Below are 27,811 nucleotides of genomic sequence, written 5' to 3' on the forward strand. Positions count from 1 at the left end.
TTTACACGGGTCCTGTACGCTGCGCAGACCGGGCAGAGAGGCAAGGGGCAGACCCAGACAGCCAGGCTTGGGCTGGAGTGTGCGGCCGCCAGCCGGGTGATGAGAGGGGGCAGCAAGGGTGAGGTAATGCCGCGCCAGCGGGTGTCCCCGAATTCAGCACCCAGCTAGCAGTGGTGTCCATCTGGCCCTGGGGCCTAAGGTCACAGGCTGGGGGTCCCAGGTATTCTCCTCGGGCTCGCCCCCGGAGTGCTGAAGAGGCACAGGGGTCCTTCACGGTCTCCCTGGCCGGTGGCTGTGTTGGTCCTTTGGGTCCTGAGACCTTAGGCCTTCAGCTCCTGACTCAGGTCGATGGTCGGTGACTGCCACCTGCGGCCACCTCCAGGAAGCATGTACCAGGGCGCCCGCTACCTGCCCAGGCTGGATGCCGAGGTGTGGCTGTGTCCCTGCGCGGGGGTGGGGTGGGTGGGGGGAGGCAAAGTGGCTGCCAGGCGTGGGCGGGCGCAGGCTGCCCAGGCGCCGGCCGAGAGGCAGGCAGAGGGCGGCAGCGAGGGAGCGTCCCGAAGCACAGGTCTCCCCTGGGCATGGTGGGCTCTCCACTCGCCCAAGAGGTAGCTCTGGGAGTTCTCCCCACGGCCCACGTGGGGAAACAGGCACAGAGCGGCAGAAGCACTGCCCTGGGTCTCACAGTGCGCAGGCGCTCAAAGCTGTGGGCCCTTGTGGCCGGACGAGCTGGCGGTGGGTCCACTGCCGTGTCTTCCCACCAGGCCATCGTGGGGAGCACCTGTCTTACGGAGATGCGAGCGTGATGTCTGGCAGTCCCCAGATCCAGAAGGGAACTTGGAAGACCCTCAGTCCCAGCCCTTCAGGGTACAGTGGGGACAGGGACTGGCACTTTCTGAAAAGAGTCCCAGACACACCGGTGTGTCCCCAGGGGCGGGCTGTGGCTGTTTGCAGCTGGCTCAGCCACCATCGCCATCTCCAGTGGTTGCCGCCCTGGCTCCTGTCACACAGGACTGGGTGCTTGGCGGGGCGGGGGGTGTGATGCAGCATGACGGCAGCAGGACATCCGTGGGGTCTGGAATCAGCACGGCTCACGAGGGTTCCCTTCGAGGACGGTGACCCATGGGAAACTTCTGGATGATGGGGAGGGACTGTGGTGTCTGTGGGCGGGGGCTCGCGGTGTGCTGCCCCTTCAGAGAAGGGACTGATGCTCGCAGAGGCTCACAGCATCTGCTCCGGGCCGGCAGTGGCGCTCTGGCGAGGCGGCTGTCACAGCAGATCTGCGAGCCGGGAGCAGCTTCTCCCTGGAGCCTCCATGTGCAGGAAAGAGGTCGCTGGCTCTTTGGGCAAGGAGGCGCCCTTGGAGCGGACACCAAGCCCAGGCGCAAGGTCCCTGGGCGGGCTGGCAGGGGAGGGGGAAGAAGTGAGGCCTCCAGGCTCACTGTCCCTCGGTCTGTCTGCCTCCAGGGCAGCGACACTCTAGCACCCGGTGGCCAGCGTCCTCCAGTGGCCAAACCCGGCTCCCGCCGCTGCTGTGCTGTCCGGAGAAGACGGTGCACCTGGCACGGAGCCCGAGGACCCCAGGGCTTCATGTGTCGTAAAGGAGAATGGAATTGAAAAGCGAGGCTGCCGCAGGGACGTCCGTCCACACGCTTCTTCCCACAGGGTGTGCTCGCAGACCCAGGCAGCGTCCCAGCTCCCCTACACCCTCGCTGCTCCGTGCCCACCTCCAGGGGCCCCCTCCCCCCAACCAGGGTTCTAAGCCAGAGACAGCTCCCGCCTCTGCTTTCCGCGCACCGGCCTCTCCCTGTCCTTCCAGGCTGCTCCATGCACCACCCCTGGGGTGCTCCCGACTCCCTCAGCGGCAATGTCTAGGGCGGGGCAGGGGCTTTGAGTTGGACTCAGCCACTCCCTACCCCCACGCTCCCCAGCTGGGGCTGAGAAGGCAAACAAACCCGCGGAGCCATCATTAACCAATTACTGGGCCTCCCAAAATTACAGGCTGCATCCCAGTGGAGGCTGGGACAGATGCCGAGGCCCCCAGCTGGCAGGCGCTTGCTTGATGGGGCCACCCTCCCCAGCCCTGCCCCCCACCTCGGGCGGATTCTGTCACCTCCCTGCGGCTCCTGACATGGGACGGTCTTGCTGCGGCTTGGCCCAGCAGAGTGGGGGGCCCTGGAGCGTTGCTGCTGAGGGCAGCCCAGGCTGGGAGGGTGGTCCCCATGTGGAGGCCAGCCTGGGGCCAGACCGCCTCGCTGTGCTCGCACCAGGCTGGGACGAGAGATGGCGCCGGCAACCCGTTCCCTCCAGAGCCCCCGCAGCACGAAGCAAGCGTCTGTGCGTGAGATGTGAGGCCAATCCAGGCTGCAGTGGGGCTCCAAAGGCTCTGATGGGTAGATGGACCCTAGGACCACCCTCCAGGCAGCCAGACCAGCCCTTGGCCAGGAGAGGATGTTCTAGAAGGCCGGTGCTGGCCACTATTCCAGGAGGCTGGCAGGGGCAGCAGTGGGGGCTTTCTCTGTGGCCAAGTCAGTGGTGGCTGCCACCATGGGGCTGGGCACATAGTTGAAGGGGGGGACACGGGCCGAGCGGCTGGGAGAGCCATGCCGGCTGGCGGGAAAGCCCCCTGCAGCCACCCCCAGGCCCTCATGGACAAAGGGGGCAGAGGTGGGCGCTTTGGTGGGGCCAAGCCCGTCCGCATCGCTGCTGGTGAGTGTGCTGGGGCCGCTGACTGAGGCCTGGGGGGGCCCCCTGCTTTCCAGACTCGGAGACGTGCTGGAGTTGGTCTTAGTGGCGGCAAAGTCTTCCGTCTGGACCACGGCGTCGCTGGTCTTGCGCTGTGGGGGGCCGCTGGGGCCCTCCTCGGACGGGGCGCCCATCAGTGGCAGGGCAGTGGCAGGCAGCGTGCTCCGCAGGATGTGTGGAACGTCCTCATCCCGGATGCGACGCCACGTGGTGCCTGGTGCCGCCACCCTCGGCAGTGGCCGGGCCTCTCCATCGCTGCTGCGGCGGGCAGCGTCGGCGCTGGGCCCGGGGGCGGCCCCGTCGGGCCTGCGGGCCACGCTGATGTGCGGCAGGGAGGCGTACCGCTTGACCGCCTCGGGTGGGGCGGCGGGCGTGCGGACAGGCAGGCGGGACGGGCTCTCGGAGCTCGGGCGCCGGGCGGGCCGCTCGCTGGGCCTGGGCCTGGCCACCAGGGCTTGCTGGGGGGCTGGAACCTGCCTGGGGGCTGCCCGCAGCTCGTCGCAGCGCGAGGAGCAGAGGAAGACGGCGGGCAGCGCGGGTCGACTGCGGCGGGGTGAGCCGCCCTGGGAGGCGGGGGGTGCAGCCTCTGGGGTGGACAGTCCTGAGCGGCGGCGGTGCAGGCCCGGGGACTCCTTGATAAAGGTCAGCTGCCGCTGGAAACCGGAGCGGTCGGACGACCCGCTGCCGCTGGAGCGGGCAGAGGCCACACGCACGAGGCCCAGGCGGCCCCCTCGGGCGCCAGGGCTTCCCTCCGCTGCCGCCCGACCCCGGGGACCCGGCTCCGGAGCTGCCCTGGCCAGGGCTGGCGGCCCCCGCCTGGCTGGCCTCTGCATGAAGGGGATCCGCACAGGTGACTTCTGCGTCTTGTGCTGCTTAGACAGCAGGGCCCGCGTGGGTGTTTGGGGCACCAGAGCTGCCCCGGGGCCGGGGAGAGGCCCTGCTGCCTGGGCGCCTGGGGGCGGCCTCCTTGTAGGGGGCTGGGAGGCCGGAGAGGCGGGGGAGGACCCCGAGGAAGGGGCCTTGGCCAGGCGGGCGGGCGGTGTGGCACTCCTCTGTGGACGGCTCAGCGCCGCCAGCTCCGAGCTTTTGCCCGGCCGGTGTAGGCTTCGAGACCGCTGCTGCCCGGGGCTGGGGGTCTTGGCGGGGGCTCCTGGCTGCGCAGGACTCGGGGGTCCCATCTTCCTCGGTGCCACACGGGTGCCAGGGTGGCTTTTGGGTTGGGCCCGGGGGGCCGGGCTGGGCACATAGATCACGGTCCTTCCCCGGAGCACGGCTGGCACCCTGCACGCGGTCTTCTGAGCCCCGCGCAGCTTCTCGGGGCCACTGGTGCTATGCTGGGCCAGGGCCGAGTCCCGTTTCTCCGGCCTCGCAGTGCTGCCCACCGGGCCCTCTGCCTGCAGCCGCCGTCCCTTCCTGTGCAGTGTGGGTTGCAGGGTGGAGCTCCCCGACAGCCCCGACCCGGACAGGATGGAGTCAGACCCAGATGAGGCCTCGTGGGTGGCCGCGGCCGCCGCCTGGTGCAGCCACGTGACAATGGAGTTGGCGCCCTCCTGGATAGCGCGCCACTCAACGCTGTCAAGGTCGGAGGCATGGTCAGAGCTGGCCGCCTCGTCCCCGCGCTCCCGGGGCCCCTCTGCAGGCTGCTTGTCTGGCTGGGCGGCTTGGGGCTTGCGGCGCCGAGGGCCCGATGCTTGGAACCGGCGCCTGGGCACCGTGGAGTTGACACTGCGCCGGAGCAGCCCTGTCTCCACCTGTGGGCTTGGGGGGCCATGACGACCCCCTGCAGCGCCTGGCCCCTTGCTGACAGCTGGCTCGAGAGCCTGGGGCCGGCCTGCTGGGTGCTCAGGGGGGTCGGGCTCACTAAGGGAGCTGGCGGAGGAGCTCAGGGAGTAGCACGGCGGCATCTCATCGGCAATGAGGCTGGGCTGGGCACGGGCAGCTTGCGTGGCCTTGGGCGTAGCCTTGGGTGCGGCCTGCACCTCCTTCCTGCCAGCCGGGCGCTCTCTCTTTACCGCCCGGGGGATGGCAGATGCCCGCCGCGGGGGCACCACCGCCTCGGAGGGCTCCTCGTCTGAGTCGTTGTCGTAGAAGCAGTACACGGCTTCCTCGGTGGGCGTCGTGAGGCACAGAGACTGCAGCGCCCCATCCCCGCGGCCCGGGCTGGGGCGAAAGACATCCTGGTCCTTGTAGGCTCTCGAGGGCCGGTGGAGGGGAAGCTCCAGCCCCTCCCTGCTCCTGCCCACGCCCCGGGCCTGCCCTGGGCTCTGGCCCGCACCCCACGCCCTGTGCCTGTGTCCCGTGGCCTGCCTGGCCGGGGCCTCGCAACCTGCAGGCTTCTGCCTGTCCGAGTGCCCGCTGGGTGGGTCCCTGGGAGGTCCCTGCAGTGTCTCGTCACTGAGCGAGGTGGCACTAGAGAAGGTGACGGGCGTGCCGTCAGCAGAGTCAGCGCAGGAGTCCTCCCCCCGGGCAGGGGCCGGCACCAGCATGTAGACGGGCACGGGCAATGCGCGGCGACCAGGCACCAGCGCCGAGGCCACCTTGCGGAGCCGGGCGGGGACTGCCGCCCCCAGGCACTCGCGCAGCAGCTCCAGCTCCTGGTCAGCGGCTGCCGGGCCCTCGAGACAGCCACCGGCCTCGTCCCGCCGGCGGTGCCCTGCAAAGTGCATGCCGGGGCCGCCGCCGCCGCCGCCACGCTCGGGGCAGGCTGGGGGCAGCAGCCGCAGCTCCACATCCTTTTGCACGTAGTGCTCGTGCAGGGCCAGCGCGCTGAGGCTGGAGGCGCAGGAGAAGTTCTCGTCCGGCTTCTCCACGGTGAAGCGCACGCTGCCCGCGTCCAGCTCGGACGGAAGCCGGCAGCGCTCGCGGCGGTCGGCGATGTCCAGGAAGCGCTTCACGTAGCTCTCCCACTGCAGGCTGAACTGGGTGCTCTCCCGCTCGCCGGGGGGCGCGGGGGCTAGCGGGGGCGTCTTGCTGCGGCTGGGTGGCATGGTCTGCCCGGGGCTGTCGGGCAGCTCGCTGGGGCTGACCGTGCCGCTGCCCAGCCCGCTGCACGGGTCACTCGGGACGGAGCTGGCGATGGACGGGCTCTCGAAGCTGCTCAGGGAGCTCACCGAACTGCAGCGGCTCAGCACCAGCGGCGTCTCCTGCACGCAGTTCTCCGAGGAGCTGGACGGGGTGGCGTCCTCCACCCCCAGGCCCCGGCCCCGCTGGGGAGCCGGGATGGCCACGGGCAGGGAGGCAGCCCCGGGGCCAAGCCAGGCCCCGTCCAGGTCAGCCTTGCTGGGTCCGGCCTCCTCCAGCCCTTCCAGGGATGAGTCACTGTCCAGGTCCCCGGCCTCACTGGGGCCTGGGCGACCAGCCGAGGACAGCGAGGACAGGGAGCTGCAGCGCGACAGGCACAGTGGCACGGTCTCTGCCACCAGCTTCTCCGGCACCTTGCTCAGGCCATCCATGGGCAGCCAGGCCTGCTTCCGGGCTCCGGGGGCCAGGGACCCCATGCCCGCCCTGGGGTTGCCCTCGAAGAGTGGTACGTGCCGGTAGGTGGGCGACAGCCTGATGGTGCGCACACAGGCGTCAGGGGCAGAGCCGTCCCGGGACGCCGGCTCCTGGCTGCCCGGCAGGTGGAGGTCAAGCCGGCTGGGCCGCACCTGGCTGCTCGGGGACCCCTCGCGGTGCTCGGCCAGCACGGCCAGCGGGCAGGACCGTGTGTGCTCACGGGGACAGCGCCCGTCACCGGTGCTGCCGCTGTTGAGGCTGTCATTGGAGAGGCTGGCGTGGGCAGCCTTGAGCCGCAGCAGTGGGTGGGCCCGACTGCCAGCCTCTGGCCGCCTGACCTCCGGCCGCCGGCAAGGAGAGCAGGACTGGGCCCGGCCTTCACGTGGCGCTTCCTGCCCAGGGTCCCCAGAGCTGAGGCTGAAGCTGTCGTCCGACGAGGTGTGCAGGGCGGAGATGTCCTCCACTAGCCTGTCGATTCGTGCCACCGCCAGCGCCAGCTTGGCCTTGGCTCTGGCCGCCACGGCCACCTCCCTGCCGGCCTCCTTCTCTGCCTCTGGCACACTGCGGGGGGCTGGCGGGGCCCGGGCCAGCGCCTGCCCCTGCAGGAAGGGGCTCCCCAGGAAGAGCGACAGCACCGCGGGGCTGGCAGGCTCCGCGGTGGCGGCTGCAGCGGCCAGGGAGGGCGCCTCGTCGTCATCGAAGCAGCCGGAGTCGGAGGCGTAGTCCCGGGCCAGCCCGTCCAGGTGCCGCAGGGGCGGCAGGGGCTTCTTGGAGGCTGCGTCGGCCTCCGCCTCCGGCAGGCCCTGCTTCTCCAGGTGGTCGAGCGCCTGCGCCAGATGCCGCGTGTCCAGCTCGGCCTCCAGCGCCCGCTGCTTCCGCACGTACAGGCTGGGAGCGCATGCGCCAGGGGAGACGGCGGTGGCTGTGGTCTGGTACTTGGCGGGGCGGTGGGCCAGCAGGTTACGCAGGGCGGCGGCGCTGCCCATGGCGATCATCTTGTGCTTGGAGTGCACCAGGTTGCGCAGCATGCCCACGGCCCCCAGGTCCCACAGGAGCTCTTGGTCACGCGGGCTGCGGGCGGACAGGTTCCAGAGCGTGCCGCAGGCGTTGCTCACGATGGTCAGGCTGTGCGATGTCAGGTGCTGGAGCAGCGTCTGCAGGCAGTTGTGGTCCCGCAGCACCTGCCTGCGGGCGGGGCGGGGGCGGGGCGAGGAAGCGTCAGGCACGCGCGGCCCCGCCCCCTTGCACCCCGCCCATCGCTGGGCTCCCCCCACGGCTCGCCCCGCCCCGCCCCCGCCCCGCCCCTTCTCCCCCAGATCCCGCCCCTCGCCCCCTGCGCCCCACTCTGCTCTGCCCTGCCCGGATGGGACCGCAGTGGGGGAGCCAGTCTTAGCCAACGCTGAGTAAGGTAACTGAATTTCAGAAAACGGACTAAATGTTTACTAACATGTATATATTAGGGGCGCCTGGGTGGCTCAGTGGGTTAAGCCTCTGCCTTCGGCTCAGGTCATGGTCTCAGGGTCCTGGGATCGAGCCCTGCATCGGGCTCTCTGCTCAGCGGGAGCCTGCTTCCCACCCCCATCTCTGCCTGCCTCTCTGCCTGCTTGTGATCTCTGTCTGTCAAATGAATAAATAAAATCTTTAAAAAAATAAAGTAAAATCTTTAGCACAAGTATAGCCTATGCCATATTTGGGATATACTTACACTAAACATAAATATTACATATTTTCCTACGTCAAAAACATTAGTGATTATTGTCTCATAAATAATACTTTATTTTGATAAGGGATGAATATTTCTTGATAGTATTTATAAAATTGTCAGTAAAGAACAAGTATTTGTTAATATTTAGAAAGTAACACATATTTTTATTTTAATAAATTAGTTTAAGATTTAGTATAAGTATATCCCACACAAGATTTGAGATATATTTACACTAAAAAATGTAGTCTCTAGGGACCAGTTGGGACCGTCCATTCTCAGCACAGAACAAGGCTTGTCCTTGGTTCCCAGACAAGTGGGCTCTGCCGTCCCCAAGCCCAAACTACACAGGGGCGACCCCCTTCTCCCAGTGCAGGGCCCTGCGCCCTCCACCCCCGGTGGCCGTGGGCTGGGAGGGGCTGACCTGTAGTCCTCCCGGGTGGCAATGAGGCTGGACACGTTGCGCAGGATGCCGCCGCCGCTCTCGATGATGGCCAGGGAGTTGCTCTGGCACTTGTGGGTCAGTGTGCTCACCAGGAAGCCCAGGGCACCGTCCACCTGGCAGATGGCCGCCTTGTTCTCCGTGCTGTGTGCCGACAGGTTCCACAGGGCACTGAGCACGCTCTTCAGGGTGGACTCCTGGACACAGATCGGGTAAGGAGGGGGTCAGTGTGGGGGCAGGGAGCAGGGACCAGGCCAGCCCCGCCCACTCAGCTGTTCCTATCAAGGTGTGGACACAAGGCTGGGAAGAAAGGCACCCAAGGGGCACCTGGGTGGCTCAGTGGGTTAAGCCTCTGCCTTCAGTCCAGGTCATGATCTCAGGGTCTTGGAATCGAGCCCCACATAGGGCTCTCTGCTCAGCAGGGAGCCTGCTTCTGCCTCTCTCTCTGCCTGCCTCTCTGCCTGCTTGGGATCTCTCTCTCTCTGTGTCAGGTAAATAAATGAAATCTTTAAAAAAAAAAGGCACCCAAATAGGTTTTCCCATACAAGTAACAGTGAAAGGATCTTGAGATACAGGGTTGGAAGCCCCAGGTGTGGACCAGCTGCTCTCCAGTGCACTATTTGGCTTGATTTCCCCCAGAGATGGGGAACTCACCCCCTCTCGCAGGTCTCCCTGCGCTGTGGCTGGCACTGAACAGCCCTGGCTGGTCCCTCTTCCTGAGGCCTGAGGTGAGGTCTCCCTGTCCCCAGCCTCCCACTCCAGCTGGTGCCCACCTTGGAGGCTCGAAGAACACACTGCATCAGGGCAGTCATGCTGCCGACCTCCCTCAGCACCTTCTTGCTGTTGATGTCAGCCCTCCAGGACAGGTTGCGCAGGATGCTGGACACCACCTGGGCCGGGGCAGAGAAGGGGCAATGTGGACCTAAGGCCACCAGAGCCTCCACGCCTGTGCCAGGTGGAGCTGAGCAGAGACTGGAGGGGATGCCCCATACCCAGGGGAGAGGGAGCCTGGCCAGCAGAAAGGCCTCAGGCGGTGGGACACCCCACAGGGCGCTCCTGGAGCCACACTGCCCAGGTACCTGGTGGAGTTCCTCGCTCTCAGAAGCCAGCTGGGCCACGATGGCCTCCATGCAGCCCCGGCGGGCACACAGCGTTGCCTGTTGGTGTGAAGAGGGAAGTCGCGCCATGCCAGGCAGGGCAGGGGGCATGAAGTAGACCCACCCCCACCTTCAGGTTCCCTCCTCTGCTCACTGAGCACCTACTGTGTGCTAGAGCTTGAGCCCAGCCCCCATCCTCACTGCTGCGTGCTGCAGGGGAGGGACGGCACTTACCCTGTTGATCCAATGAGGAAACTGAAGCCCAGACCAGCACGGACACCCAGCCCCCTAGTCCAGAGGCCCCATCCTCGGCAGAGCTGGCCTCAGAGCAGCCAGCAGGATGGTGGCCTGGCTGATCGCATGCGGACACCAGCCTTCTCGGCCCCACCAGCCCTCTCTGGGCCTCAGTCTACCCGCCTGCAAATTGGGGACAACTGTCTCCATCTCTGAGGGCTGTTTCGAAGCTGTGGTGAGGTTGAGGGCTCCGACCTGGAGAGCGCTGACCCTGCCCAGCCTCCGGCTGCCCCACGCACCTTGTTGGCGACGTCCCCAAAGGTAAGGTTGGTGAGGGTCATGCCGGCATAGCGGCGAAGGGCAAGGTTGAGCGGGTCCCGCGTCATCTTGTGCATCTCGTAGTCAACCTGCAGCAAGTCCGCGACGGCCTGCAGCCCACCTGCAGGGGCGCGAGCAGGGCGTGGTGCACCTGCGGGGTGCCCACCCACGGCCGGACACCCCAAACCACCCACCTGCCTTCTTCCCGGCCTCAGATGCCCTCTGCTCCCTCCCACCCCACACCTGCCCGGCTCAGGTCCCCCTCCCCAGCCCCCAGGGCTACTCCCCAGCCTCTGGGTCATTGCACGGCTGTTCCCTTTGCCTGCAGTGCTCTTCCCTGCTGTTTGCCCAGGTTACTGGCTCTGCTCCCAGCTCCAGTCACTTTCTCAGGGAAGCCCCCCAACATCCCCCACGAGAATTCTCTCCAGACCGTTAGACCACGAGCCACGGAGGGCAGGCTATGGATGGCCCGTGCTCAGGAGGCACTATGGGGAAAATGAATCGGGGATGTGGTCAGTATGGAGCAAGGGAAAGCAGCAGCAGCGCAAGCATGAGAAGCCCCATCTCCGTCTCCCTGTGGCAGAGATGATGAGGGCAAATGCCAGCGTCCCTGGGGCAGGAAGCGAGTGGTGCGCATCTAAAAACCTCCAGTGTGGGGCATCTGGGTGACTTGGTGACCTGACCTTCGGCTCAGGTCATGATCTCGGGGTTCTGGGATCGAGCCCCGCATCGGGCTCTCTGCCCAGCAGGGAGCCTGCTTCCTCCTCTCTCTGCCTGCCTCTCTGCCTGCTTGTGATCTCTGTCTGTCAAATAAATAAAATCTTATTAAAAAAAAAAAAAAAAAGCATAGTGCCGGCCATGTAATAAGTGGTAAGTCACTGTTATAAAAACCTCCAATGCAAGCCTGCGACGTGTTCACAGTGGCTGAGAGGGGGACACAACCCAAATGTCCATCAGCGGACGTGGACAGATGGGTGGACACAGTGTATCTGTCCACAACGCAGCATTCCTCAGCCACAGAAAGGCGGGACACTCTGACACCTGCTACCGCATGGGCAGACCCCAAAGATGTTCTTCTCGAGGGTATTTATATCAAATAAGCCGGATCCAGAAGGACCCACAGGACCCCACTCCCAGGAGGGTCCCAGAGGAGTCCCGTCCACACAGAGAGGAGAGAGTGGGAGCTGGGGCTGGGGCAGGGGTGGGGAGTCCATGCTTCACGGGGACAGGGTCTCTGTGTGGAGAGATGGAAAGTTCTGGAGACGGAGGGCGGGGGTGTGAGTGCTTCCTGCCGCGGAGCTGTGCGCTCAGAGACGGTTACGAAAGCGGATCTTATGTGTATTCTACCACAAGTTGGTTTTTTAAGTAGGCTCCAGGCCCGACGTGGGACCGGAACTCACAACACTCAAACAACTGTCACCGCATCTACCGACTGAGCCGGCCAGGCGCCTCTAACAACTTTAATTTGTGATTCTAAGTTATTTCAGGGGCTGCTTCCAAGTCCCTTCACCCTCCTGAATGTGGAACCCCACAGGAAGGACACGGACAAGAAGAGGCAGCAAGTGCTGTGACTCAGCTGCGGAGGGGCTGCCGGCTAGGGGCTCCTGGCAGACTCCGGCGGTATGCAAGTGTTTTGCCCTCAGGACCCCTGTATCCTCTGAACGTTTGTGAGGTTTGTGACCCCAAAGAGATTCTGTGCCTGTGGGCAACAGCCGTGCATACGCGCCTGCTGAAAATGAAAATGAAGCCTCTTAGCCCTTGGAGTGTGCAGCCCAGCAGTCCTCAGAGGGAAACGCCGGGAGAAGACAGGGTGGGAAAGGCAAATCATATCTTTGTGTCCTTATCAAAACAACTGTGACCTTGGGGACCTCGTAGGAGGGCGTTAGGAACCCCCAGGGTTCCTGGGCCACACTCAGAACCAGTTCCATATGACAGTCTACATGTTCCTAGTCCAAGTGTTCAAGGTCAGAGGGTGCTAACAAATTCTCTGTTTGGGCCTTGTGCCGGTGGGTGGGAAGCACGGCCGGGGCCCTCTGGCCTCCCGTGTTTAGACTAAGTTCTGGGGCACACGCGTGCAGGTGTCTTGTGCACGGAACAGACCGGACCACCTCCTCTGCCCCCTACCGCAGGGGACTACAGAGGGAGGGTAAGACACCTGCCTGTGGCCGCCGCCTACCCGCTGAGCACACAAGGCTTCCAGATTTGGGGTTTTCTCTGGGTTGCCTGCTTCCTTGTTTTCCTGTGTCTTCCTTTGTAAATCCAGCATATCGGGGGGAGCCCTCCCCCAGGGCCGGGCACATGCCTCCCACGCAGCCAACCCGCACGGGGTCTACCCTTTGCGCGTTCGGACCCCTGCGAGGCGAGAAGCTGCGTCTCCGGACAGTGAGATTGAGCATGCGCGGGTGTGATGTTTGCGCTTTGCTATTTGTTTTTCCCGGGTTTCGAGGACTTGTATGGGGAAAGAGACATAACACTTGTAATGCTCGCAAACCTAGGATTTCACAAGGTCGACCCCCACCGCCACCCACCACGCTCCCTGAGCAGAGACGCTTCCCCGTTCTCTGAGCCCCAGCATCCTGGTGGCTACCAAGCCGGCCCTGGCCAGAATGAGGCCCAGCAGCCCCCCGGGGCCAGTCAGGAGACAGTGTGGAGTCCTGGAGGAAGCCAGGGGGCACTCACCCAGCTCGTTCATGGCACGGCGGTACTCCTCATCAAAGGACAGCTTCATCACGGCACAGGTGGCCTGGCAGATCTGAGGCTCAATGGGGACGGGGGCTGCGGGCCAGGGGGCTGGGTCAGAGCCATCCTGCTGCTGGTGCGTCCCTGCCCTTTCCTGCCTTCTCCACCCCACAGGCCTGCAGGGACCCCAGAGCTTTTCAAACTGCTGTTCGCGGACGCATGGGGGGGCCTCCCAGAGCAGGGCGGCCTTACCACGCCTGTCTAAAGGCAAGTCACAGGGTGCTGTCCACACCCCTGCATCGCAAAGGCCGATGAGGCAGTGCCTGGTGCTAAGGACCTTTTGGCAGTGTTTTTGCCATATATTAACTTTGCAAAGACCCGCAAACACTAGGGGTCCCAGACTGCACCCGGCTTGCAAAGGTTATGGGCTCTAGCCGGAGTCCGCGGGAGGCCTGGACGGCTCTTCCGGCTCACCGCCCCACTACACCGAAGCTCCCACGTGCTCACCCCCGCCGTTGCCGCCTCCGTCGGCGCCGTCCCTGCCCTGCAGCCAGTCCCAGCAGGTCTCGCAGTAGGCCCGGATCTGCTCCAACACATGCAGGACGCGCATCTCCTTGCGCGCCAGGCCCTGGTCCGGCTGCGAGAAGACTATGTTGTGCAGCGCCGCGTTGGCGCGCATGCGTGCATCCTTGGCTCCCGGCGCCCCGGGGCTCCCAGCGCCAGCCTCGGCGCCATGCAGAATCTGCAGCAGCAGCGGCAGACACCCCGAGCGACGCATCGCCACGCAGCTCTCCGGCGAGCTGGACATCGCCAGCAGGGTGCGGGCTGTGTCCTCCTGGTCCCGTGTCGCCAGCATGGACAGCAACCAGAAGACCACCTCCACCTGGAAGGGCAGGGGATGAAGTCAAGTTAGGGAACCCCGCCCAGCTCACCGGGCCCCAGCCAGGGCTAGCCGCGGCCCCCCAGTGCGCCGCCCAAACACAGTGAGAGTCCTGTGACCCCAGCCCCGGAGAATCGCTGGCTCACCCTGACCCCCCTGCCCTGCATCCTCCTGGGGGCCAGCGCACACACGTGGGGAGGGGATGGGAGGCATCAGCCAGCACCAAGTACCCCCAGTTCTGGAGGGCCAAGAGTCCACCCTGTGGTCCCTCACTGGGTACTCCTGTGGGTGACCTCCTACGTCTGAGACTAGGTTGAACCCCCCCAGGACAGCTATCCCCCACCCACCTTCCCAACCCCAGAGCACATGCTGGCTCTGTCAGCCTCACCGCACCCCCCCAACCAGGTGGCCCTTCCACACCTGAGGACACTTTATAGAGACAGAGGAGAGAGGGTCCCCCACGTCTGACAGCGACTCGGGACCCACCTCACCATGCGCCTCAACCCAGCCGGCCGCCCTCACCCCTCGCAGCTCGGGTCCCCCACGAACCTGGATACCCCTCACCTTGCTGTTGCCCGGCTGAGGGACACCATCGTCAGGGTGCGTGGGGACCTCAGTCTCCGGGTCCTCCTCTACCGGCACTGACTTCACCGCCAGCAGGGCCTGTGCGGAGAACGCCGGGCCTGGGGGTTCGGTTGGGGAGCACCCCACAAAGCGCCCAGACTGCGGATGCCGGCCACAGCCCCATGACGATGTGGGTGGGGGCTGCGGGCCCGTTCCTGCGCCCCGGGCAGGGCCCTGGCTCCACCCCTCCCGGTACCTGGGGCTCGGTCTGCGGCACGCGGTCCTGGGCGGACAGCAGCTCCTGATCGATCTGCTCCAGGCGCGAAGCGCGGATCTGAGCGCAGAGAAAGGCGCTCGCCGGGGCTGACTGCGCCCCGGCGCTGGCCCCGCCCACTCCCGGCTAGGACCCCACCCGCGGTCCAAACGGCACATTGACGTCCCACTCCGCCCACTCCCTGGCCCCGCCCCTGGCTCGGATCCCACCTGCTCCTCTACCTGGCCCCACCCGCACTGAGCCCCGCCCCGTCGCCTGACTCTGCCCACAGCCCGGCCCCACCCACGGGCCCAACCCCAACCCGAACGGACTCCACCACTCCCTGATCCGGTCCCGTCCACTCACCGGGGCCCGGGGCCTGCCACGCTCGGTTCCGCCAACCGCCCGCCCCCTGCCCCCGCTGTTCTCGGACTCCGCCCCCCCACCCCGGGCCCGGCTCTGCCCTCAGCCCCCTCCGGCCCCACCCACAAAGGGCTCCGGCCTCGCCCCCCGCACCAGGCCTCGTCCCCCGCGGTCCCGGTCGGCCCCGCCTCACCTGCGCGCGCTGCACCATCTCGTCGGAGGTGCCGAAGCGCTCCTCCATCAGCGAGCGGATGTGCTGGGCCTCGAACTCCAGCTGCTGCCGGATCAGGTCCATCTGCATCGAGAACTGCTGGGAGGGGCGGGCGGCCGCGGTGAGGGCGCGTCCCCGCCCGAGCCCCGCGTCCGCCCCCGCGCCCGTCCCCGCGCGGCCCGCGCCGCGGCCGCTCACCGTCTCCACGTGCGGGAGCTCGTCCAGGCGCTTGGACAGGCCCTGCAGCTGCGAGTAGTACCAGAGCTTCTCCTTCTCCTCCTTCTCGATCTCGTTCAACAGGAAGCACCTGAGGAGGAAGTCGGTGGGCGCGAGCTGCGGACGGGGGGCCGCTGAGGCCGCGGCGCGGGCCCTGCTCCCTGGAAGCCTCGCTTCCCTGCAGGGCACCAGCCTCGGTGCTCTCGGGGCTGGGTGGGGCGGAGCGTTCACGCAAAGGAGAGAGGCGACTCCTTGGTAAGGTCTGGTCCCCGGAGACAGGCTCCGAGGGGGCTGCTGTGCCCCTGACGCTTCTCCCGCACCAGCTAGTCTCCCTCTAGCCTGCGAAGACCACGTCAGGCTCGGGTTGACCCAGGCCCAATAGCCTCCCTCGGAACAACGCTGCGGCGACGCCCTGCTGTTCCCATTGTACAGAGCTCAGTGTTTAGGCTCTTTTCTTTTCTTCAAATAAAAACTTATTGCCTGGGGCGCCTGGGGGGCTCAGTGGGTTAAAGCCTCTGCCTTCGGTTCGGGTCACGATCTCGATCTCGGGGTCCTGGGATTAAGCCCCGCATCGGGCTCTCTGCTCAGCGGGAAGCCTGCTTCCTCCTCTCTCTCTGCCTCTCTGCCTGCTTGTGATCTCTGTCTGTCAAATAAACTTATTTGACACCTCAAACACTTACTGACTTCAAATAATTTGGCCTATGTTCCATATAATTACAGGGCAAAAGTCTGAGGCTGGGAGGAGTTAGGAGACTAGCTTGAGGTCCCAGAGCAGGGCATGGACATGACTCCAAGCCAGTCCTGAACTGCCCCGTCGGACCCCACACAACCCAGCTGAGCCGAGCTGGGAGCTCCAGACGCTGCTTTCCTCTGCGGGCCATGGGCCGGGGTTTCCTGGGCCACAGCCCCTCTCTCCACAAAGGCTGCCTTGAGCCCTTCTGGCTCCAGTCCTGACCCTGGCAATGGACACAGCCCTGTCCTTGGGGAGGCCTGCATGCTGGGGACCCCTGAGGACATCTCCCAGGAGCCCTCCTCTTTGTCCTCCAGAGGTCCTCGGGAGGGAGAAAGGGGGAAGACGAGCCACACTCAGGAGGCGGGTGGGGCACTTGCCGGTGGGCCAATCAGGGGTCAGGGATAGCTGGGGCGGAGCTGGCTGGGAGTGGGGCTTCCCGACACGTGCTGTCTCTCACCGTTCCCGGTCCAGCTCCTCCAGCAGCCGGACAGTAGCCCTGCTCAGCTCCCCAAAACTGTCCTTAGAGGGTCCAGAGCCGTGGACGGGACTTTCTTCAGGGGTCCGCGCCGCGGGCTCGGGGCTTAGGGCTGGGGGTTGGAACTTGAGGTTGTACAGGCTGGTGATGTCCATCTGCAGGGCTGTATGGACACGGAAGAGAGGGAGAGGTCAGTGCCCCTTCCTGCCCCTCCTCCTCCTTCTCCTCCCAGCTCCCTCTGGAGGAAGGCTGGAGATTGCCCCAGTGTGCAGAGGGGCCTCCCCAGCAGCGCCCTCACCTTTCAGCTGCTCCAGCACATCCGTCTGCCCCAAGGACACCAGCACTCCGGCCTCTTGCTCCAGCTTGCCCTGTAAGTGCTTCAGGACCTCCTACGGCGGGGGCGGGAGAGAGCGCCAGCAGCGTAAGCCGGCTGTCCTGGGCTCCCCTGAGCCACCCCCACCACAAGATGCCCCAGCCTGGCCTGCCAGCCTCTTGGTCCAGCACCCTGGTGTTTGTGCCTCCGACCTCCGCCCAGCCCCACCCGCACCTTCATGCCGGACGTCTCCGTCTCTAGCTTGGACAGGTGGCTGGAATTGTCTCGCAGCTCCTGCCTCAGATGACTGTTCTCGGCCTTCAAGGCCTCCACCTGCCGCACCAGCTGCTCATAGGGTGCCACGGAGCTCGCCATCTTCAGCTCCTGGAGCGCCTGGGGCCACAGGTCAGAAGGTTCACCCAAGGGTCTAGGAAGGGGTGGCCCCTGACCAAAGTCCCAGCCCTCCCATCCAGTCTGGGGGGTGAGTCCCCACAGGAGTGCCTGGTGTGGACTGCTGCAGGGCTGGCCCCGAGGCCATGCAGCATGGCCAGCAGAGCGACAGACAGCGACAGATGTGGGCAGAGCCATGGGATGGACGTCAAGACACAAAACCCAAACGAGCAGCTGACCAGCAGACACCAGTGCCTGTTTGTCCTCACTGCTGGGTTCTCAGACACACCTGCTGATGGCCACGGGCCTCCACCCCAGAGAGCAGCCGCCCAGAGGTGCGGGGAAGAGACCACCGGCCGGCCCCGCCGAGGGGTGAGAGCAAGGCCACGCCCGCCAACAAAAAGCGCGGAGAGCGACGGCCAGGCCGATGTGGCGACCCCTCAACTGGACAGACCCAAGCCCATTGCAGTCACCCTGGGGGTCTAAAATCTGGATGCCCTGCCCCCCAGCCCCCTTCACCAACAGCTGGAGCCCCAGCAGCTGCCTGCCCAGCCTGACTCCCCTCTGATCAGCCCCCCGGCGGCCCCATGCCCCGTCTCCTGGGCTCTGCCACTGCCATCCACTTCTTTGTGTGTGGCAGCCCTTTCTCACTGTGGCCCAGCCTCCTTCCTCTGTCCAGCTGGCTGGCAGCCCCTCCTCTCTTGGCTAGGCCCTCCCTGGAGCTGTCCCACCTCCTCCCCACCCCTCCCCTTCCCTCTTTGTTCCCTTCCCATCAGCACTCGCCCCTCCCTCCGCCTTTGTCTGAGGCGCACCAATGGCAGCCCGGCCTCTTCCCCACCTCCTTCCTGGGAGCCCCTCCCCAGACCAGCCCGCCTTCTCCTTGCCCACAGGGAGGCGCTTACCCCCCGCCCCCACCTGGCCACCTGCATTCATTCGCTCAACCGCCCTTGTCCCTCTGCTCCTACCCACAGAACCCTCCCCACCCCACCCACCCCGGAGGTCACCAAGGGCATGCTGGTCCTGTTGTAAAGGTGCAGAGATGAGGTCAGGCCATCGATCCCACCGGGAAGACCTACTGTATGCCTGACCTTGTCTTCTGAGTTCCCGGTCACAGTCCTGAGCCTCAGGGACCACCAACAGGCTGTGCTCAGAGGAAGAAAGTGAGGCCAGGGGGGCAGACAAGGCATGACTGGAGCCCGGTCCTGGAAGGACTCAGGAGTCCAGGTGGTGCGCTCTGGCCTCTGTTTGCCCATCTGAGCCATGGGAATGCGGTATGCCTGGCCCATCCTGCAGGCTGATGAGAGGGTCAAGCATGGCTGTCGTCATGGAGCAAACCAGAGATCACAGGACAGCCGGGGGAGTTGGAATGGGAGACAGTGTGCCAGACAGGGAAGGCCAGCCGCCTGGAGACCACAGCCTTCGCCTCCCACCCCAATAGTGGTCCCAACCGAGGCTCAGTCGGGGGTTGCAGAGCTGGGACCTAGGCCTGGGGTCGCAGCAAATTCCCTGGGCTGGAGCTGTGTCCTGGCTGAGGCTCCCAGGCCCTGCCCCACCAGAAGGAAGCACTAGGCCAGGCGCGACACGGCCTGCACACCCCTCCACTCCCTTGACCAACCTAGGCCCCCTCCCTGAGCCCCACCCAGGGTAGCCTCCCAGCTCCCGTTTCCCTCATGGGTGTCTGCGTGGATGTTCCAGGCCGAGCCTGGGACACCTTCACTTCCCCGGCATCCTCGTCAGCCTGAGCTTGGCAGCAGGGCCCCCACCAGACCCCCCCTTTTCCAGCCTGAGTTCCCAACTCCACACTCCCACCAGCCCCTCAAGCTTTGCCCAGCTGGACCCTCTCTCGCCCAACTCCCCACAGCCCTCCCACCAGGGCAGCCTCGCTGGCCTCCCACGGTCCACTCCTCATGCACAGCCAGAAGGAAGCCCTGAAGTCACTGGTTGGACTCCTTCGCTTGCTCCAGTACTTCCCATGGCTCCCCAGTGCCCTTGAGATAAGACCTGACTCCTCCACATCCCCTGGTGCCGCACAGCCGTGCTCTTCCACCAGGCCTCTGCGTGTGCAGTTTTCCACCTGGAGCACCTTTCCCGAACCCTGCCATCCCTCAAGGTGCAACTTCCTCCAAGAAGCCCTCCTGCTTGCCGCTCAGCTCCAGGTTGCGCCAGGGAACTCCCAGGAACCCTGGGAGATCTCATTGCAGAAGGGAAAGCACCAGTAGCAGGGGGCTGGCCTGGTTGAGCAGGGAGGGGTGGCACAGATGTGGCCCAAAGAGGCCCTTCTCTTCCCTTCAATCCATGCCCCACTTCACAGAGAGGGAAACTGATGTCCAGAGAGGTGGGGCACTGTCCCCAAGCACACACAGGCCTGCCTGCAGACTGTGGGAGGTCCGAGCAGTGAACCCCGTGAGTGGGTGTGTGCGTGGGGATAGCAGCAGCGGCGCGGGCGCCCACCTTCCCGGGGCTCAGTTTCCCTTCTGGCTCCACCCTGGAGAAGCGGAGGCTCCCGAGAGTGTGCCCAGAGCTGAAGCAGAGACAAGGGGACGGAGACCCCCAGCAGAGGCGGAGGACGCGCCCCCTGCCCTCCACCCAGGGAAGCGCGCCGCTTACTTTATCTCACTCGGGCTGGGGTGGCGGGGGCGCCGCGGGGCGTGGGTTCCGGGTCTCCGGGGTCTCGGCGGCGCAGGCAGAGGGTTCCGGGGCGGACAAAGCCCGGTCCCGGCCTGGCCAGGCGGCGCCGCCGCTCCTGGGGCTGGGCGAGACCACCGCGAGCGGGGGAGGATGCGGGATGCGGGATGCAGCCGCCGCGGCCAATCGCGGCGCGGGAAGAAGGCCTGGTGCCATGGCAACAGCCAATGGCGGCCCCAGGGCGGGGACCAGCGGCGGCAGCGGGACGTCTCGCCTCCGGGCGGGTTCAGGGACTGCGTGTGCAAAGGGGGGTGAACCCCCTCCAAGGGAAGGGGGCGCCCCGTGGCCTAGGGCTCCGGGTCCCCCACACATTCCGGAGTAAAGCGGCCTTAAGAACCTCCTGCAGCCGGATCCGGAGAACTGGGGAGTGAAACATCCAGTCCTGGATGTTACATCAGAATTGGGGGGGGTGGGTGGGCAGGAGCCAGGTCAGCCCCTCCCCACGGACCCAGCCAGGCCTTGTGCAGATGGGTGAGAGCGGGGCAGGGCCGAGGACCCAGGCTGGACCCCCCCAGCCCCTGCCAGCAGGGAGGGCCGTGGCTGGCATGAGAGACTGAGCATGGGGGATGGGCGGGCGTGCTGAGAAGCACTTGCGACCCTGGCATTTCTGTCTCCCTGGCAGAGCTCCTCCTCCTCCATGGGCATCTGCTGTGACTCCTGTCCTCCTGCATGTCGCTCGGTCTCTTTCAATCTCTGTCTCCCTGTGTCTCTGTCTCTTGTCACACTTCTATTTCACCCTCACAGAAGGGGAGGCCAAAGAGGGAGGGGCCTGGGGTCCCGGCTTTCTCAGTTCCTCCCTGGGTCCCCAGAACCACTGAGGGTTTAAAACCCAGAGCCAGGATCTCGCAGCTGCGGCCAGTCCTTCCTGCCTCAGACACATGCATGCACGAGGACAAAGGGGGCTCTGGGCCAGGAGATGGGGTTTAGGGGAGCTGCCTCTGTCTTTCCTGGCTGGGATGCCAGGGCAAATCGTCTGCCCCGAGAACCTGATTCCCCCTGGGTAAAATGGGGGAGGCGGCTGTAGCCTCAGTTAGGGCTGGTGCAGGGAACGACGGGACAACAGGGAGCCAAGGGCATGGGGGCCACACTGTTTTCTGTTGGGTTTGCTGCAGGAGGCCCCCCGTCTCCGTCCTGGGCTGGCAACGTCAGGGGCCCTGAGTGGACCCTCGAGAGCCAGACACAGCAGTCCCCAGCCCGTGGGGCTTGAGGACAGGGTGCAGTGGGCAAGGGGACCTTTCTAGAAGCTGGGAAGGCTGCCCAGAGAAAGGGACACGGTGCTTGGCCTCTTCAGGATGAAGAGCTGGACATGGAAGCAAGGAGGGGAACAGCATTCCGGGCTAAAGGAACAGCATGTGCAGTTTCCGGAGCTGGGATCAGTGCCCTCTCGGGGGATGTGGGTTTGGGCCTGGGTCAGGTCCTTATGATGGGTTTGGAGCAGGGGCAGTCCCCTGGAGGGGTCATGGGCTGAACTGGCCACAGTGCAGGAGAGAGGGGGTGGGGAAAGGACAGGGCTCAGGGCCCCAGCATTAGCTCTACCTTGATTCCCCACCATGACCTTGGGCCTCTCTCTCTCTGACCTCCGGTTTCTTGTTTTGTTGACTAGGAGGTGGTTTGGAGAATCCTTGCCCACACAGAACTAGGTCTTACCTCCCCCACCCAGTCTCAGAGGTCACTGGCCCCCAGGCCCCTCTCAGCCAAAAATCTTAGAGTGGCCTAAAGGCCAGCCATGTCCTCATACATATGAGGACACTGAGGCTTAAGCCAGGGAGTGCCCTGCTGGAGTTCACTCATGAGCCTCAGCAGCCCTGGGTCCTGGAGGGCTGAGGGCACCTGGGACTGAGACCCCCCAGGTGCTCTTGTCCCCAAGCCTCTGGAACATTGTATCTCTGAAGCCCCTGCTCCTCCTCCTCCTCCTCCTCCTCGAGAATCCCTGACCCTGTAAATTCTTGAGCCACAGACTCAGGCATCACTGGAAATTCGAGAACCATAGAACCTTGGGAAATACAGCACCCCAGGACCCCAGTCCCAGCCTTGGGGGAATGAAAGAGACCTCCCTCCAATGTACAGCACCCAGGCCTAGTGTGGGGACCCTTCCCAGGGACCCTACTGGGACCTTCTGTGCTCCCTACCGCTGCCGGGGAACCATGGGGCTCGCTCAGCTCCACCCTCACCCGGAGACCGGTCCCTCCCCCTCCACTGCCATCCCAGCATCTGGCCCCCATGCAACACGGTCACTCAGAGGGTCTGAGTCTTCTGATCCTGATCTCAGCGCCAATTCCCACTTGATGCCCCGCCCTTTTTCACTGATCCTCCGCGGTGCCAGGGGCAGGGGGTAGGACCCGGGGTGCCCCCCACGCCACTCAGCTGGGGTAGGGCTGAAGGAAGCAGGAAGGCACCAGGTTTGTCATGCGACCAGATGGGACCCCAGCCCGGTGATGGAGCAGGGCCCTGACGGGTGAGGAAGGACGGGCACCAGAGATGGGGGAGTGGTGAGGCCGCGCCCCTGAAACCCGATCGGGGTGGGTCGCCTGATAGGGCTCTGGGCCTCAGTTTCCCCCGGCGGGGAGGGGGCTAGCGAGCGTCCCGTCAGCACCGCGGACAGCTCCCCCGTCGGCCTCCGCCCGACGCTCTAGCCCCAGCCCTGCCGAGGCCGTGACCTTGGGCTCCTCGCTGCGCCCCCAGCCTCTGTTTCCTCTTCAGTTGGGGATGTTAGAGCCGCAGGGTTCCGGACGATTAGAGGCCCACAAAGCGCTCGGGCCTCGGTGGGATACATTTTAGGAACCTCAGCCTCGGCGAAAGAAGGAGTACGCCCTCCGCCGGGAGCCCAGAGGGGAAACCGAGGCTGGAAAAGGTGCAGGGCGTGGCCCGACCTCTACCCTCCTGTATGGGACGGACCCTCGGCGGGGCGGTCCCCCGTCGCGGTCCCGCCGCCCCAGTGCTCTCTGTGCCCGCGCAGTGGGGAGGGGTCCTGGGGGTCTCCCTCGGAGACCGGGAGCTGGGCCCGGTGAGGCCGCGCTTGCGCAGACCCGGGGTGGGGGGGGGGGGGGGGGGGGGGGCGGGGGGGGGGGGGGGGGTTCGCTGCGACGCGGGGGGAGGGGCTCCCAGCCAGGCGAGCAGCCTGAGGCAGTTTCCCTGGCAACGGTCTCCGCGGCGACGACGCGAGACCCCAGACCCATCAAGCGTCGTGCTCGTGGAGCGCCCCTACGCCCTACCTGGTCCCCGAAGAAGGCCGAGTGTAGCAGGCTCAGCAGCCCCCAGAGCCCCATGAAGCCGCGGCCGTCCAGGACCAGCCCGCGCCCCGCCCTCGGCCGCTCGGGTTGTGGGGGGGGTAGGCACCGCCGAGACTCCCTGCGCCTGCGCGGAGGGACTGCGGGGAGGGCTCGCTCGGCGGGGCGGGGCGGGGGCGGGGACTCCTGGGGAGGGGGCGACCCGCGAGCAGGTCTGCGGGACTTCGCAGGAGCGGGGGGAGGGAGCCTCGCGGAAATGAGGGCTCGGAAGCAGAAGGTGGGAGCCTAGAGAGGGGTAGGTCGGAGGAAGAGCGGGCTGGGAACCCAGAGCGCGAGGGGTGCGGAGGAGAGTGGCGCTTTCGGAAAGATGGAGGGCGGCGCTGCCCGGCGGCTGCCGGCGGCTGCCCGCTGGGACAGGGGGCCCGCAGCAGCCGGGCTCGAGCTGCGCGCTCAGTCCATTAGTCATTCGGCAAACGTGCGCCGCGCGCCTCCTGTTTGCGGGACTCCGAGCTGGACGCTGCGTACGGACGGGGCCTGCTGGCCCACACCACACGGAAACAGACATTCGGTCACTTAACCAACATCCACCAAACACCTGCTGTGCGCAGCCAACAGTCAAGACCCTGCTCGTGGGAAACGGGCACCCTGGGAGGAGGGGGAAGGACAGTAAGTGGTCTCGCCTGTGAGCGCGGGAAACAGCTCGGAGGTGGGGGCGTGGGAGGCCGCGGGAAGGGCATTTAATAGACCCCACGAAGAGCATCCCGGCACAAGGGGCAGCGAGCGCCAAGGGAGGAGGCAGACGGGGACGAAGTGTGTGGGGGTAGGTGTCGTGCAGGGTCCCGTGGACGCGGGAGGATTGGGGCCCTTCCCGCGTGGGGAGCCCTGGAGGGCTGCAGGCCGACTGTGTGCTCGCCGTCCCCCCCCCCCATCGGCAGCGGGGAGAACAGGGCGGAGGGCACCCTGCGGGGCTGCGAGATGGGAGGTAGAGGGGAGTCACGGAGGGGCTGTCATTAGGAACTGTGCTAAGTCCTGGAAAAGCAAGGAACAAGCAGCAAAAAGAGAAGGGCTCTACGTGGGCCTCCGCAAACCGGTGCCGTGAACCCGCGGCAGGGTACTCGTGTAGAGGGCACAGCCCCTGCAAAGGCTGGGAAGTGAGAACTAGCGAGGATAGCAGGGGGATGCAGGCTGGCGCTGTGGAGCCGTGAACACCTGCTTATTTAGGTTGATGAGCTGGTGAGAAATGGCGGAGAAGGGGCCAGATCTAGAACAGGCTCTGACGCAGCTGGCCAAGCGGACGGGGGAGAACCAGGTGGAGCCTGGGGATGGGGGCTGCCTCCGGAGGGGTGGTGGAGATGGCGGGCAGGGAGTGAGCGCCGGCTCCGGATGTGGGGGTGCAGCCTGGTGGAACTGGACCAGAGGCTCAGATTCAGAAGGGCCCAGAGGCAGGAAGGGGGCTGCAGGCCAATGGAGGGGCTGGGGAGTGAGAAAGCCCTGATGCTGCAGGGGCCCACTCCAGAGCCTGAGCTCAGTTAGGTACTTCCTGGCCCGGAGTACCACATGCAGGCCGGGCCATCTCTGTAGGACACAATTCCTTTTGCTTCTAACACTAGCAGGCACTGTCCCCTGTCATACCTAATTAGCTGACAGAAATTCAAACCGCAGATTAACCATGTGACCACTGACCCCTCTCACCCTAAGCCCACTCAAGTGGCCTGTGGCGGCCATGCTGGAAGCTTCCAGTGAGGGTTAAAGGCCTAGGGCACAGGTGACACCGATACTGCTGTCACGGAGAGGGTCCTCCGTATTTTTTAGACCACACGAGACTGAGAAACAAGGTCCCAGGTTGTGAAAGCACAGGCGGCAGGCCCCGCAGTCTCAGGGTTGGCCTGCCCACGCCGTCGAGGTGAGCGGGCACACCCCAGACTAGTGCTGCCATCCCACACCTCTCAAGCCCAGGCCTTTTCTCCTGCAACTTGGACTCGATGGCCTAAGAACTGTCCATTTGTACGTTTTCATGCTCAGAGTCAAGAATCACTTTCCAGTGAAGGCGCACGTTCGCCCTGAGCAGCCTTCTCCACCTCGCCAGTCTTCTCCCGAGAAAACGGCTTCTACTCAAGTTCATTTAATTATGAAAATTCCAAAAAAGCAGGGCGTGCCTGGGTAGCTCAGCAGGTTAAGCCCCTGCCTTCAGCTCGGGTCCTGGTCTCAGGGTCCTGGGATCAAGTCCCGCATCGGGCTCTCTGCTCAGTGGGGAGCCTGCTTCCCCCCTCTCCCTACTTGTGATCTCTCTGTAAAATAAAATCTTTAAAAGAAAAAAAAAAAATCCAAAAAGGGGTACCTAACGGGCTGTGTTGACTGAGCCTCTGCCTTCAGCTCACGTCATGGTCTCAGGGTCCTGAGGTCGAGCCCCACATGCAGCTCTCTGCTCAGCAGGGAGCCTGCTTCCCCCTCCGCCTGCCTCTCCCCAACAAATAAAATCTTGAAAGAAAAACAAAACCAAACCCCTAAGTTAAAAAGAAAAATTCCAAGAATAAGGAAAAATAAGGTAAGATGAAAACAGGGAAGCAGGAACACTTAGCTCTAGGAACAGGGTTGCTGGGGGGGGGGTGGGCACATGACAGAAGGAACACTGGGTGTCACATATAATGGTGAGTCACGAAATTCTACCCCTGGAACTAGTATCCCCCCAATGAGCCCTCATCTTCCTCTTGGTGTGGCTCGGGAGTCAAGCCACACAAAGGCTTCTGCGGTTCCCAGTGGCGGGAGTGCAGATGGCGAGGACCTCTCCCTGCAGCGGCAGATCAGACCACGTCTTTGCCGCCCCGTGCTTCAGGGCACCTTCCATCTCACACGGCCAGAATCCACGGCATGGACTCCCGGTTTCCAGCCAGCCTCTACCACAATCGGACCAAGATCGGGGGCTGTCCCCAAGGCCCCCAGCTCCTCACCTCTGCCATTCGGAGAGGTTCCCCTGGGAGCTCCCGGCCTCTCCTACCGGCCGGCACGGCCTTCCCTGGCCTCCCTCCCCACCAGGCCTGGAACCAACCACTACCACATGGCACCTCCAGGACCTTTAGAAAGGGAAGTTGAGCCCAAGGGTTGCAAGCTTGCCTGTGCCGACACACGGCCCCATTTCTGCCTGGGCTGTCAGGGCACAGGCCCCAGGGAAAGTGCTGGACAGGCTGCAGGCCCACGTCCAGGCCGTCTGGTCTCCGCACTGTGGTTCCCTCTGGGGAACTGGAAGGCCCTGGGCCATCCTGCCACACCCTTGCCGGCCACTTTCCCGCCTTCTACAAAGGACGCACTTAGGCCTCCTCGCGGCCCAGCCTGCCGCAACGGAGTTAACAGCAGGAGCCGCTCATGCTGCCATCCCGAGATGCGGCGGCCCGAGGGCACGTGGTCTCACGGGGGCAGGAGGCTCCTCTTCATCCCATGGCCTCCGCTCCCTTCCCCTCCTCGCTCTGGATGCCAGCTCTGCGCCCCGCCAGCCTCCCCTCTGCAGATGGACCCCTTACCACTGCCGGAGGCCCGGTAAGCACCCATCTCTGGTGTCCCCAAGGCCACTTCCTCAGGCCAAAGCCAGGATACTGCCTTGCCTCTCCCCACATAGGGTCCCTGTCCGTGAGTCACAGGAACCACTGCCCAGGGACACCCGGTCTCCTGGGGCACCCGCCAACGGGGTCTGCATGTCTCTCCCGTCGTGAAGGAGACAAACTGGTGCAGAAACACGGGAGGGAGCAGGGCTGAGACCCTTCATCCGAACCTAAGGGGGTGCCCGGTGAGCCTAGCCACAGGGCGTCATGGGAGACCCAGGGGCCTGGAGAGACGCAGGCAGCCGCGCCAGGGACGTGGGGCAGCTGGGTGCAGCCGCAGGGATGGGAGAGGCCCGAGGTGTGCGAAGCTTCCTGCGATGGCGGCTTCCGGCCGTGGAGCCCACCCCCAGGACGGAGACTGCGGGAGGAGGAGCCCCACAAGGGCAGGGCAGCTCCGCCGAGTGTGGTCTGAGGCTGGAGGGTCCGCGGGCCGGCGGAGACCGCGCTGAGCCCGAGTTGGCTCGGGGCGCCCACGCCCACAGCAGGAAGCCGGGCCGCCACAGGCACACGCCGGAGGACCGGAGGACCGGAGGACGCGCGGCCGCGGGTCCTGGACGCCAGGGGGAAGGAAGGAAAGAAGGACGCTCGACTGCAGACGAGGCGGGTCCGCGCCTTTATTGTGCGGCGGCTACTTGAGAGGGATGAAGCGCGACGAGTGCGTGGCCCCGATGCCCGGCCGGCCGTGCTTCACCGGCTTGTAGGTGATGGAGAACTCGCCCAGGTAGTGGCCGATCATCTCGGGCTGCAGGGGCGGGCGGGGCAGGGCGTCAGCGGCCGCGGACGGCGCCCGGCAGGAACGGCACGCGCCCGCCCACGGCACCCCGCGCGCCCGGCCCGCACGCACCTTGATTTCCACCTGGTTGAAGGTCTTGCCGTTGTAGACGCCCACCATGCTGCCCACCATCTCGGGCAGGATGATCATGTCCCGCAGGTGCGTCTTTACCACCTCCGGCTTCTCCATCGGCGGCGCCTCCTTCTTGGCCTTGCGCAGCCGCTTGAGCAGCGAGTGCTGCTTCCTCCGCAGGCCGCGGTTCAGCCGGCGCCGCTGCCGCGCGCTGTACAGCTGCATCAGCTGCTCGCTGCGGGGCGGGCGCGGGCTGAGCGCGGAGGGACCCCCGGCCCCGCCGCCCGCCTTCCGCAGCCCCCGCTCAGACCCCCGGCCCCGCCGCCCGCCTTCCGCAGCCCCCGCTCAGACC

The 27,811-nt window shown here is 65.3% G+C and overlaps 2 protein-coding genes across 6 annotated transcripts in view; both read right to left on the reverse strand.

The window, feature by feature from the left end:
* Positions 1-7: 7 nt before the first annotated feature.
* LOC111161627 (APC2, WNT signaling pathway regulator) lies at positions 8-17,536 on the reverse strand. 5 transcript variants are annotated; one of them, XM_022525387.1, is made up of 14 exons: positions 16,955-17,536; positions 16,706-16,796; positions 16,390-16,570; positions 15,182-15,290; positions 14,966-15,079; positions 14,413-14,490; positions 14,157-14,255; positions 13,220-13,595; positions 12,713-12,808; positions 10,015-10,154; positions 9,464-9,541; positions 9,158-9,274; positions 8,367-8,581; positions 8-7,425 (listed from the first exon to the last, which is right to left on the reverse strand). In XM_022525387.1, exons 1-14 carry the CDS (start codon positions 17,306-17,308, stop codon positions 2,478-2,480), a joined length of 6,996 nt encoding a protein of 2,331 aa, XP_022381095.1. In that variant the 5' UTR covers positions 17,309-17,536; the 3' UTR covers positions 8-2,477. The 5 variants fall into 5 exon arrangements, with proteins under 5 accessions (XP_022381095.1, XP_022381094.1, XP_022381093.1 ...); XM_022525386.1 differs by having other exon boundaries at positions 14,966-15,082; XM_022525385.1 differs by having other exon boundaries at positions 9,158-9,541.
* A 9,669-nt stretch (positions 17,537-27,205) lies between these two features.
* Positions 27,206-27,811, reverse strand: part of LOC111161726 (ribosomal protein S15) — a 1,257-nt gene continuing 651 nt past the window's right edge. Inside the window, exons 3-4 of the mRNA XM_022525605.1 lie at positions 27,460-27,694; positions 27,206-27,357 (exon numbers count right to left, since the gene is read on the reverse strand). Coding sequence (XP_022381313.1) covers positions 27,244-27,357; positions 27,460-27,694 — 349 coding nt within the window. The 3' untranslated portion in view covers positions 27,206-27,243. The remainder of the gene's footprint in view (positions 27,358-27,459; positions 27,695-27,811) is intronic.

The sequence above is a fragment of the Enhydra lutris genome, unplaced genomic scaffold (assembly GCF_002288905.1).
Source record: "Enhydra lutris kenyoni isolate GAN:26980312 unplaced genomic scaffold, ASM228890v2 scaffoldscaffold86, whole genome shotgun sequence".
In the NCBI taxonomy this organism is placed as follows: Eukaryota; Metazoa; Chordata; class Mammalia; order Carnivora; family Mustelidae; genus Enhydra; species Enhydra lutris.